The sequence below is a fragment of the Typha angustifolia genome, chromosome 13 (genome assembly GCF_048772165.1).
Source record: "Typha angustifolia cultivar Huaian chromosome 13, ASM4877216v1, whole genome shotgun sequence".
Lineage (NCBI taxonomy): Eukaryota > Viridiplantae > Streptophyta > Magnoliopsida > Poales > Typhaceae > Typha > Typha angustifolia.
Window position 1 is genome coordinate 4,630,129 of NC_133251.1, and position 13,447 is coordinate 4,643,575.

At 35.3% G+C, this 13,447-nt stretch overlaps 1 protein-coding gene across 1 annotated transcript; it reads right to left on the minus strand.

The window, feature by feature from the left end:
• Positions 1 to 3,084: 3,084 nt before the first annotated feature.
• LOC140773070 (uncharacterized) lies at positions 3,085 to 13,387 on the minus strand. Its single transcript, XM_073115423.1, has 15 exons — positions 13,039 to 13,387; positions 12,848 to 12,935; positions 12,718 to 12,760; positions 11,119 to 11,252; positions 10,693 to 10,763; positions 10,491 to 10,587; positions 10,257 to 10,387; positions 9,069 to 9,230; positions 8,639 to 8,980; positions 6,883 to 6,930; positions 6,728 to 6,768; positions 6,211 to 6,289; positions 5,895 to 6,093; positions 5,700 to 5,813; positions 3,085 to 5,184 (listed from the first exon to the last, which is right to left on the minus strand). The coding sequence occupies exons 1-15, from the start codon at positions 13,205 to 13,207 to the stop codon at positions 4,473 to 4,475; spliced, it is 2,430 nt and encodes an 809-aa protein (XP_072971524.1). The 5' UTR covers positions 13,208 to 13,387; the 3' UTR covers positions 3,085 to 4,472.
• Positions 13,388 to 13,447: the final 60 nt, after the last annotated feature.

Here is a 13,447-nt window from a genome sequence, read left to right on the forward strand (position 1 = left end):
AACAACTGCTCGATCTATTTTCTTTTCATCTTCTCTAAGTTATTTTTCTCCTCACACATCAAATTAGCTTTTTCTCTCACCTTCAACCCCAACTTTCTCTCTTATGAGCCAATCTTTCTCTTCATCTTTGCACCTGTGGGTGCTTCGCCTACTGCCTACGCAATTCGAAATGTCTCTGCTCTCATGGGTAATTCTCATCACACTCTACAATTTGTTGTTTTACTTCTTTATTCTTCTTGCAAGTTTTGCTCATTGTATAACATTTGCTTTAGAACTCGTTGTATAACTTCTATTTAGTTGGCTGCACAACTATAACCAAGAAAATTCAAAGAAGAAAGAAGAGCAACTATTCAAAGATATTATGTATATGCCTAGAATTTATAAGTCGAGATAAATGAACAAAGCATATATATTGAAATAGCAAATCAAAAGTATTCAAAGATTAGACAGATATATAATAGTTGTTAATACTACAAATAAACATCAATTATCACCAATTCCCCAATCATCTGCTAAAGAGCGGCGAATAACCAAATAATTTCAACAACAATCTATTATGTATGTCCTCATGTCAAAATCATTTCCAATAGGAACTGTTCAACATATTCGAAGTACAGTAATGTAGAAGACACCAAATCTTATATAACTCAGAGAATATTATTCTACACAAACTTGATCAACCTATTACTAGCTATCAGTGCAAAGATCTAAAGAATTGTCATCCCAACATGCAAGATTGAGACTGTAAATCAAACAGGTTAAATGAAGGTCCCTAGGGCATTAAAGGCAGCAAATAAATAAAGACAATCTTGATGCTGAAAAGTATCAAAACTATTTGAAAGCATTTTACTGCTCACGACTATGAACTATGAAAATCAGTCCTGCACTCTTGGTAGTGACAATCCTAGCATTTTAAGAGTTCAAATTTCTCTTTGCTAACACTATTACAAATGCACACAGCCGCACATGTCAAATGAGACCTAATTCACTAATTCCTTTTCTCCAAGTGTATGAAGATAATACATTTTACATAACGGGAACAAAATTATGTAACAAATATAATCCAAATGATTCATCTTTCACAAGTTAGATTGGAATTACCAAGGAAGAAAATAATATAAAAATTATATTCACAACCTAATGCCTGGAATATAACTAACACATGAAGAGGAAGTTCTACAAACAAGTCATGGTTATAAAATATTTGTGGTCTAGATAAAAATAAACCAGCATAAAGGATGAGTGTGTGCATGCATTTACTTTGATCTCTAAAAGTGTTTCTTATCAGCTTTAGAAGACGTCTTTCATGCTCCACCAAGTATATTGAGACAGATTGGCTTTCCACCATACCATTTTCAAGCTGTTTATGGCAAGCATTTGATAGTTAACACTCTTCCAAATAATCACACTTTGCTAAACCACAAGACGCTGTAATTCACTAGAGGAATTAACAAGATATAATAGGGACCATGTTACTTGAAGTCTATATGTAAAAGAGGGGACCGCACCCAAAACAAGAAAAGAATGGAAAAACAAGGGCTAAGTATCAATATAATAACGCTAGCCGAAAGGCCCATGACATCTTGATGCTTATATGTTTGTAACCACAAAAAGACCATGTGTATTCAATGAAGGAATTTACATAAAAGTTCAATGTTTTCTTTACTTGATGAAGAAGCACATTCATCTATAAGCTATGATGGCAGTTCTGATCTCAGCAGGAGACACAAAATTTAGCTATCCAGCAGCTATTAAAGAAATAAGAGAATGCAAAATTCAACAATTGATGTTGAAATAGCTTATAGATTAGAAAGATTAAGATCTTCCTCAAACAAAATATTCAGGAAGGTTCCACAGATGCAGCTAATAATTTTAAAAAAAAGGTATTAAGGACTTAAACTGTCTGACAAGAAAGAAATATTTCAAAGACAAAAGGAATAGTAGCATCTATTTTCCTTTTGAAAGTGAAACCTTCTAGGCTCCTGAAATTTCATTTGGCATCATTCTCGTTAGGATCAGAACTGCCATCAAATAGGTCGAACTTGGGTAGAACATATCCTGGAGGATAGGGCTCGAGGTAAACACTCATTACACTAGGGAGCCAACCAAACAGTTGAATCATGAAGAAAGCAAGACCTTCCCTTCCACTCTATCCATTCAAGATCATTTCTCCACAAATAATATTAAAGATTAAATTTTCTTCTGGCAACAAAAATGTCGAACAACTAAAGAAGGATCAAATTTTATAAGGACCACACCTCCCTTTAACTACTAAATACGAGTGCCACAAGTAAATTATCAGTCCATAAGAATTTTCAGGTCCTACGAGCCCATCAGGCAACACATTATCATTGAATTAAATGGTAATTATAAGGAGAGAGGATTTATGTGATGTATGATAATAATGAGCATCCAGGGCAGTACAGCTCGATCCAGGAATAAGTGAGAATAAAACCTTCATTGCAAGACATCAATAGCATTGGGGCACAAAAAAGAAGAGAGAGAACAGTGGTTAGAATTAGGATCTAGCGACAAACTGAGGGGGAAGGAAGAAGGAAAGAGCAAAGGGTCACCTAGGGGCCAAATACAACTTAAACAAGACCAAACAAGTTGAAATCAAGTTTAATGGATTTGTCAGATACAGCAAATACAAACCAAAGGGCGCCGAAACCCATTTGACTTCAATTTAATGAGCTTCAATACAGCAGGGGATAAAACCTTGCTTGAGCATAATATGTATGACCGACTTCTCTTTGCCATGACAACATATAACATCTATAATTCTTTCATTTACATTTCAAAAATCAGACGGCACACTCAGTAATTATCGATGAGACTGAGGACATGATCTAGATATGCAAGTCTAACTTAATTATGTTCAGGCAGGAAGTTATTAAACCAATTTGACAAAGGGAAGCATGGCCAACATAATCACCTTTCATTCCCTGAAAGCTTCTATAAAATAGCTGACCTTATATAAATATGGCATTTTCTTCTAAATCTCCTATGCATCATTCTTCAGTTCCTTGTGAAGTATTTCTAAGAGTTATATCTCCTCATGATTGAAATAATATGCAGTTAGAATTTGGTTTCTTATTTCAACGAAAATCTTCGATTAGTTAGCTTTAATCAGTAAAGACAGTATAACTTCATAAACCACAATTTCGTCAAGTTGAAAGTTGAAACAATATATAACCATTCTCCTTAAATTTAGTGTACCAATAGTTGCTTCCTGGTAAAAACGTTACCTGCTTTGCTTCCAGAAAATATTAGCATAATTGCTTAGACAGAATACAATCCAAGAAAGAATCACTAATTGTTACGAGAAGAAGATTTTCTGCAAATTCTACTTTAATAGTATAGTTCAAAAAGTAAATAATTGTTAACAAGAAAAGCAAAAAAAGATCTCTCTATCTGCAGCAAACCAGCAAGGATGAAAAAGTGCAAAGAGTAGTCTTTAAAGTTCTAACCACAAAAATTTTCCTTCTTTACAACACATGCATTAGTCATGATAAGAAAGATAATAGTCTAAAAGAAAATAAGTGAGCTGAGTCAACATAAGAGCATCTACAATAGAATATTATGGAGGGAGACAGAAAACAGATACTTAAAGTTATAGCTTAGACGGGAAAACAAAATAATTTTACAACCTTTTGTTATTTTGCCACATAATTATGGAAAAAAGATCAGTCAATTCTGATATATCAATTCTCAAAGATCAGAAAATACAGCAACTAAAAATACTTCAGGCCAATGCAACCTGACAGCCTAGCGAACTTTTTTACTGATCCAGTCTGAGTTAACTGATTTTCCTGCTGAATGAGCTACTAAAAAAGATGTATTTTAAATAATAACATGAAGATATTCCATAACTTCTCGGCATTTAGAGTGGGCTTTAATGCAATTTAAACAATATTGCAAATTTTCTGAAGAAAAAAACTGTACAACCTTAAATACCTTTAAAATGTGTTCACTTTTTATAGTGGATAGCTTACCCAGAATGAATTGTGTTAACAGTATATGGTTATACACAATAGTCATCAAAAGTACATTATGGTTGTAAAATTTAGCAATGCCTCAAAATAAACATAGAAATGCAATTAGAATAGACAACTTCTAAAAATGTATCGGAGAATTGCCTACTGGTCCTTCAATACTGGATCAACAACAACAAAAGGTACATACATTCTAAATTTTACCTCCTAGTCATCAGAATGGCTAAACTCACTACCATAGCTGAACGACTATATACAGATTAAATGAACAATTTTGTACAGAGTACCTAACTTCAGAATATTATAGAAACGAACAGCAGATGAATTGCAGTAGGAAAGGAAATATAATTCCCAATATATACATTTACCTCTGATATACGTGGTTGGTTGATACAATGCAAATCAAGCAGTGAAGAGAGACTCAACCGCATAGAGCGAATTCTGGTTTGGATATAGAATAATAGGAGCTTCTGTACTTCAGTGAGTTCTCTTTCTTTTGTGATGATAATATTCTCCTCCGTAGTAATCATCCGGGCCATCAACCATCTCCCATCTGTCACTCTTCAAACGGTCATTTGTCAAACTTGCCTTTGTCTTGGAGTGCCTAGAACTTTGACTTGACTCTTTCTCCTTGCAGATATGTCTAAAGTCAGATTCAGGTTCCAATCTAGACTCCAAATGATTATGATGCTTATGCCTATGCCTTTTGTGATCTTCCACAATCTCCATGTCATCAGTCCTTTCTTTCAGATTTCGATTAAGATTCTTCCTGCCAGAATTACTTTCACACTTTCCTCTACTTACATTCTGTTTCACTGAGCCACAATGATGGTAATGTTTACTTCTCTGTCTACTATGTTGGTTCGAGCTGTCAGATGCATCATGCACTTCAGATGTGGATTTCTCAGAGCAATGAGATCTATCATCTCTCCCAGAAACTGATGGATATAATCCCTTTTCCTGTTTCCAATCAACTGAGCGATGAATTTCTTCATCTGATCTATAACTTCTCTCTCGATCAGTCCAAGTATGATATTTGCCCTGTTGATGCTTCTTATGTATCATTTGATTGCCATCACCAGAGCAGCTTCTGAGAGTCTCCTTGTCAGACTGGTGTTTCCTCTCATGTGATCTTCTTCGAGTCTCATCATAATGGTAATCCTCTGAGCTATTATTATAATCAAGCTCTCTGAAAATAAAGTAACTCAATAAATTACTAGCTGGCATTACTAAAGTTTAAAAAAACATGGGAGTTTCTAGCTAGGAATGTCAGAATGTGGAAGTACAAAATAAAAGTGAGATGGTTTTTACTCGGTTCTGGCAGTTCCAATAGTTCAGCTCTAGTTCTATTCTCTTAAAAAGAATCATAGAAAAGAAATCCAAAATAGTAAAAATTAATATTAAATTTCAAAAGCAAATGTTAAGAAATAAACTACAAAATATCAGATTATCTTCTGGTCGAAATGTAGATGCAGACAGTTTCTCACTGAAACATTTGATATTTAAACAAGCAAAACTGGCAAACAATCACACTTCAACTTGCAAGATATCATTCTCTTGCATGAGAATTATAAAAGTCAGTAAAATCTTTAACTTGTGGAAAACTAGATTCAACCCAAATACATTATACGTCTATTATACTTTTTTAAACCTCTTTTTGTTCCCAGAGCCTAATTTTCAATCTAAGAACTACAGTTTTATTACCTGTCTACATATTTTCGCCGACCACCCTGAAGATCCATAAATCCCCCACGAGAAAGAGGCCCTTGTGTTGCAGCTAACACAGGGGATGACAGACCTCCCATCCTCATGAAACCACTGAAAATATCATGTCAAGTATTACAAAACAAATCACACCGGCTCACATAAATAGCCAAAAAGAGAGAAAAGGGTGCTCACTATGGTGTTGTCACACCAGGATATAAAGATGGCCCATATGAGGGTACTGCAAAAGGTGTGACTGGAACAATTCTAGGATCAAACGGCACTAAACCAGGAGTTCCAAACATATCAGCATAAGGACGAATATGAGAAAATGTGGATCCATGCCAGTAAGGTGGTCCATAAGCAGAGATTCCTCCAGGAAATGCAACATCTCCTGCTTGTGGCACCAATATTAGACACCATAAACCTCATCAACAGGGCACTAGTAAAGATTGCAAAATATTCTCAACTTTTTTCCTTTCGGAATGGTGGAACTCCAAAACTACTTTACCAGAATATGTATTAGCCGAAAGGGGACAATCTCTGATCAAGTGGTTTGGGGAGCCACACATGTAACAATTTCGGTCACCCTGTTATTCACAAAGAAACTATGAGAGTTGCAAAAATAATAGCTGACAAATAGTCAGCATCATTAGCAATCTTTGTCCTCCTCTTTAAATAAAAATCATTAGCAGTCTAAATCTAGAATGCCAACACAACTCAGATGTCATTAATCAAGTAAAAAAGCCTCAAGATTTGACAGTTCAGGAAAAGTGATACAAGTAAATCTTGAAATGTGAAATCGTAGTATGCTATGAATAATTTATTTGTAAAATATATAACCAGAGTCACATCCAAGAATCTATCTATTTGCTACCCTTTGCTACTAACTGAAACCTTTAGGCATACAATAGCAGGTTACCAGAAAATCAAAATTACTGGATCTTTAACTGTATAGCCAATTAGCCATGATAACCTGTTCAAACACCAAATACTAATTCATGAGTTCCTCAACAAAGATAACTGACCTTCCTGTTCTTCATTGCTACCATGAAACCACCAGTTCCATCTACATGAAAGGGGAATTGAACATCAGAAAAAATATATATATAGACAATGAAGTCAAACTAATGATAGTATGAATTACTAATGTTGGAACATAAAAGATTAGTAGCAGTAATACCTTGAGTATTTGAGTTGAGGCCCTTCTTTTTCTGGATAGGAAAGTAAGCTGGAGGAAATAAAGAAATGAGCTACAGATTCTCAGTATATAAGAATACTTGCTGGGAAAAATTAAAAAGCTGCTAAAGAATACTATCATCATACAATATCTCTTAGAAGTTACAAGCCTACTTAATTGAAGAGAATACACTATATCAATGTTTATAAAAAATGGAGCGGGGTCCATCTGGATGCCTAAGAAGAAGCCTAGAACTAAGAGTTCATATAATGCAAAAGCTGTGAAACCTCAGAATACTGATATCATGATATGTATCCTTCAAAAAATTTGTTGTTCCTTGCATAGAGGCAAGCCATTGTTGCTGCAACAAAAGTAGTATTAGAATAGTGGCAGCCAATGTATTGAATGGCATTTTTGGTGGCCGCCATGTCGGTGGGGCGACCGCCTAGGTGCTAAAAAGTGCTAGGCGGGCTGGGGAGGCCGATTTGGCAAGCTAGTGGTTTGGCACACCAACTAAAGCAATCTGGATTCTAGTCATGTGGATCGAGTTTAAGTTACTAACAATTATAGAAATAAAAGAAAATCTCAACTTTCCTCTTTCGCTCCTCTATCTCGCTCAATACTGTAAAACCCAAAACCCCTCTTTCTCTTTCTAACGTCCTCTCTGGCTCTCCCTTCCACAGCCGGCAGTAGCAAAGGGGGTCATAAGCAGTGACCAGTCCATGAAGGCATCGCTCGTCCCTTTCTCCTCTCTCGATCCTCCTCTCCGAAGCTATTATGGATGGTGATGAATGATTGCAAACAACAACGGCAAGCAGCAATATGATCTTTCTCCTCTTTTTCTCCCTCTCTTTTACTCTGTCCCACTTCTTCCCACCAACGGCAAACAATAAAACCGAATTACCGTTATGCTTAATTTTGGCTAATGCTTGGACAGATCGAAAACAACGTACCTATTTGAGAGTTGAGAAAATTATTGTCTACTGTCAACATATTTTAGACATTTCTACTGTCAACATACATATTTGAAAGTTAAGAAAGTTACTGCCTTATCTGAATGGTTTTCTCTCCTTCCATCTAGTAGTGATCCTTTTAATCGATTAACTTATTATCAGTTATTGTTTACTATATTTTATTTTAGTTACTTGTTTGGATTAATTGTTCTCCAAAACATTGCATTCATACTAGATTTGCATCATACCCTCTACACTTTCTAAATGGCACATATTATCATCATCATATCAAACTCTTTTCCCAGTGTACGAGTTTAGTTAGAGAAAAAGTCAAAAATAAAGAAGGCTCCAAAAAGAATATATAGATTATTATGACCACCAATCGATCTAACACCAGACCGATGGAGATTGGTGTTGAATTCCTATTCAGAGCAAAATAAAGGCAACTGCATGAAAGCTGTAAAACCATTGGCTAGCAGGGTAGTCTACCATATTGGTTATTGTTTCGATCCACTCAACTCAAGATAAACCCATCAGAGTCTCTGATAGACATGAATAGTCTCAATTTTCAAAGTAACTGTAGATGAATAAGAAAGATCATAAAATATATTTCAGGAATTGTCATAAAATATATTTCAGGAATCGTCATCATCTCTAACTTACAATTAAGCCTAAGAGCCAAATGTAGCTTATTCCTGAAAAAGCTATAAAGTCAAGATAAGTTGACAGATAATAAAGTGATTCATTTCAATAGATGAAGCATAATTAAAACACCAATGGAACTGCTTCATTGAGGATGGTCATACCTTCCTCTTTTGTTGGAAGATTTCGATGCAATATTGAAGAACTACCACCTCCTTGAATATCATCCGTATCGTTAAATGCTGCTGCTGAACTATTTTCCCCATGTCGAGTCATAAGATTTGTTTGTTTGATTTTGGGAAATGATGAAGCCATTTTGACAGATTTATCTGAATCTAAACGAATACAAATACCACCAGCTCTTCTATTTTCAAAAGCATATTCTGCCATAACCTGATTTGATCCTTTCCCTGTTGCAGAAGGAGAATCAGGCACTTCTGGTTCTTTTTGTTGCCGAATAGAAATAGCACATGATGCCTCCTTTGCTTGAATTCCTGATTCCCCATCTGAACTTGCAGAAAGCAAGCATAGATGAAAATATTGATTTCAGAGGAACAGGCAAAATTGACAGCCAAGATGGCAAGTTTATGGCACCTGGAGGCGTAAAGATATGCGAGCCGTCAATTGCTGTATGTGCCTCCAAAAAGTGTTCTATTGCCTGCCGAAGTGACAAATTCGGCAATAAGTCCTTGACTGTGCATTTGCTGGAGGAACACTTAGGGCATCTTCCCAACTCAATCAATGCAGAATGAATGCCTTCATTACCACATCAAAAATAATAGAAAATCAGAATAAGATGAAAAACCATAAAGCATGATTTATTTAGTTCATTCCAAAGTTAATATTATAAAGCCCTTAATACATTTAAATAGATGTGGACTACTGCTATCAAGAGACAGAAGACTGCAAAACCAAACCTTAGAACATGATGTCATAAACAACTCTTGAAACTTCAACTCCAATCATACCTACTGATACAATAGAATAGTAATACATTAAACATACAGACTAATTACCTTTAACTATTCTAACTCCTGATCAGAAAAACTTGGTCAAGTTACATATGATCCGACACAAAGTGTACTTATTTATAAGCCATCAAGGATTGTTTTGTACAAGTTGCACTGCAGCATATAGCAGCACCTTCTAAAATGTGGGTAAAACATTAACACAAACCTAAAGCTAAGGAAACTATTTACTTCAATATAGTTAATAGCTGTCAACCCAGAAAAATAGACCTTCTAAAAAGAAACTCATGATTTTATCTTTGGGCTCCCACTCGTATCTAATAAACTGCTTGTTCATTCCTTACAAGTCAAACCTATAAAGTACTGTCCATTGGAATACCAATCAAAATACCATTTTAGTTCTTTACTGAGATAGGGAATGCAATAGCATCTCAAGTGATAATCATAGTAATTACAATATCACTACAAAACCCTGAAATTTTCTTCCAAAATTTTTATCAAGGTTGTGATATGTCTGTAGCAAGTTATCTAACTATCCAAGTGCATTTCAAAATCTCCCTGTTCAGGCAAAAAGAAATACAATATCCTTTGTTCATCATATCTCAGTGTAAGTCACCAACTGAACTGACAAAGATGATCTTCTCACTCATTAGAAATGAAGACTACTCTAATAATCTAGATAGTATGAATGACCAAATTAGATGTTAATATTACGACATGTCTACATACTGCTAAATGCTAGCTGATGAAATCATAGAATAGCTAATATGAACATTGAAAATTCAGAAGGCTCTCCAAAATCAAAATAACTTACATTTGTCACAGAAACTATGTTGGCAGCAAGGTATCATCACTGCATCCTTGAATATCGTGTTACAAAGAAAGCATCTCAACTCCGTTGGCAAATCCATGTGCGGTGTCACCAAAGAGCACTTAGTGATGCCTCTAAATAATCAAAAAAACATGCATATTATTGCAGCAGGACTTGTCATAAAAATGAATCGGATGGGAAAAATTGTTAAGAAAAGGAAGAAAGTAAGATAGTTACTCATCCAACTTGGGGTATTCTTCATTCTTGGATTTCATTTTGTATTCCTTATCTTCTTGAAAATCACATGCACTGTTACAATTCTCCCCTACAATTTCTGTTGCCCAACACAAGCCATACGAAACATGAAAGGATGACCAGAACTTCTAGGATTGAAAGCCATACATCATTTTAAAATCTCAAAACCGACAATTTCAAATACCTTTAGACACAGCCTCACAAAGATCACTTGCTTCAATGTTTTGGTATCTTGAGATAGATATATCAGAGAATCTACATCATCCAAATTAATTACAAACTTGAATATTGCAACAAAAGTGCAAGCAAGAACACTACAAAACAGTAATTGATTTGAGAACTTAAACCAATGCCATTGTGCTTTTACCATACTGAAATAGAGCTTTTCTCAAACTACTCAGCATTTACTCAAACCACAAAATTTCAACAAATAAGAGAATAAGGAAAAGCAAACTAGTGAGAAACAATAGTGCCACAAAACCTACAGTATACAGACGTAACCAAACGAAGAATTAAAACCACAGCAAAGAGATGAGATGTATAACAAAATACCAGGAGATGGATAAATTAAATAACATGTAAGTATATAATACAGTTCCAACTTTCAAACCTTGGATCAGCAACAATTGTGTTCTCAAGATTGGATTCCAAGTTGGCAACAGCAGCAGCTGACTCTGGTAACAATGTCTCAAAAGCAGGATACAAGTCATTCCCAAAATCATCAAAATTCTCCACATCAACATTCTGCATATAATACAGTAGAATCAACAAATGAAATAGATATTGAGGAACTTTTGAAATATCAACACAAAGATTGTGTATTGATAAACTTAGAAAAGGTTCCAAACTTCCAGTAATCAACAAGTAAGCTAGTTCCTCAAAAACTATCAAATAAATAAAGAAAAAGCAATCAAAAGAACATTTAAGAATCGGCAACTATTTGTTCTAGAATAACTCGCAAAAATGTCATCGGAAAAAACTCATAAAAATAAAAAATGGGTGTGTAAAAGGATATAGGATCTTTGATGGTAGAATAAGCAGGCTACTACTATTATAATGCATTCGAGAGACCGAATGAGCTGGCCGTGATATCAGGCCATGGAATCCAACACCATTGCACTTTATTTTCACCTCTACCCGTCGCCAACCTTCCGTGTAAGGTTGAAAGCCCATAATAGCAAGTGTTAATCTATCCTAGCATCATAGGACTAGAAGCTTACCACATGCCAGTTTCTAGCTTAATACTTTGCAGCGCATTTGCCCTAATAGTTCACTCCCTAGCTTAATACATGGATGGGATAAATGAGTCCCATACAAGATAAATAGTAGACGAGCTTGGCATTAGAAGTTACTAGATTACCAGATAATATGCTAGAATTTAAAATAATAAAAAAAGAGCTTCCGAATGGATCTCATCCTTTATAATGAAATTTTTTATTTGTTGGGTGATAACTTAATCTTTCAATAAAATACTCATTATATCAATTAATAAATGGAAAGAATTAGGCATTTAATTAATTCATAAATCAGGATAAGAATTCCATATGAATGAATATGGATGGGAAAGAAAGAAAAATAAAGATCGTTTTTTATTATTCATCCACTATTGCATTCCATTTCTTTTTTCCTATTAATTATCAGAAAATCCACTTTTGAAAGATGTCAACATACCCAAACAAAAGCTTGACCACAGAGATAGCAATTCCAATATTCTAACTCTAAAATCACTTCTAGTAGAATGGAATCCGAAATTTGTTGAAAAAACCTATATCGACTCTAGAATCCTATTATATCACCACCTTTTTTCAGCCATGGAAATGATTATTCTGTAGAAAATACCTGGCTTCTAAGACCTGAGATCTTATAAAATAGATTGCTGCCTTGGTTCTTTATTTCTCCACAAAAATCCTTCCTTCTTGACACAATAAAATATATTCTTATAGAGTTATATCTAATAGGATACAGAAGTCCCTACAAGGATCCTATTAATTAAGAAATATGACAAGCACCAAAGGAAAACAATGCAAAAGATGCTTCTGATGCATGAAAAATGCAAGCAAGAATCATATATATTTACAAAAAAAATCCATCCAGAAGTACCTGGCACGAAATTACACCACAATCAAGTTCGATTACACAAAAACAATTCATCATACATCCATTCCAAAAATAAATAAAAAAGTTCGTATCAAACGCAAAATATTCTAACCTGAGAAGGTGACGCCACAAGTCCGCCAAATACACCCCCGTATCTAGTAGAAACCATCAGGAAAAAAGGAAAGAAATGTGTGTAACTACAAGCAAGATTGAGCCATTTACGAATTCAATTAATGTCTTACAAGTTCGAAGGTGCCGATCGGATTGTGGGTACTCTCTTAATGATAACATCCGATCCGGCCGGAATAAGGAACTCATCGTCATCAAACGCTGGGATTCCACGAGAAAAGAAAACCAAGGTTACCACAGTTCAGACAAATGACATCGAAAAGTATCCAAGAAAAGCAAAATTAGGTCAAAAGACGGAAGATACGTCGATCGGATTGAGCGTCGGAGATGAGGAGATCGAAGTCGTCGCAGAAGTGGAGATTTGTGTAATCTTGGATTTTACCGCGGAGATCACAAACGGAGATGGAAGCGCGGCCGCCGAGGTCTATAGAATTGAAGGCCGCCGAGCTCCGAAACTTGAAGCGTACGGACATGGCGAGGTAGGAGAAGAGGCTTAGGGCTATGATTTCGGAGAGGAGAAGAGGACCAAGAAGGGCTAAAAGATTGGAGGATAGAAAGATAGAAAGCTCGGCGAGGGCAAAACGGTCACGAGGATATTGTTTCCCACTAAAAGGGTAATTCAAGAAGTCGGCGTTATTAGATATACCAAAGACGTATTACTTAGGAAGTCGGCGTTATTAGATATACCAAGGACGTATTACTTAGGAAGTCGG

Coding starts and splice junctions, on each gene's coding strand:
- LOC140773070 (XM_073115423.1), bottom strand. CDS start 13,207: ATGTCCGTACGCTTCAAGTTTCGGAGCTCGGCGGCCTTCAATTCTATA. Junction 12,761..12,847: donor CGATCGGCACCTTCGAACTT/GTAAGACATTAA, acceptor GGTTTCTACTAG/ATACGGGGGTGTATTTGGCG. Junction 6,931..8,638: donor TCTTCCAACAAAAGAGGAAG/GTATGACCATCC, acceptor TATTTCCTCCAG/CTTACTTTCCTATCCAGAAA.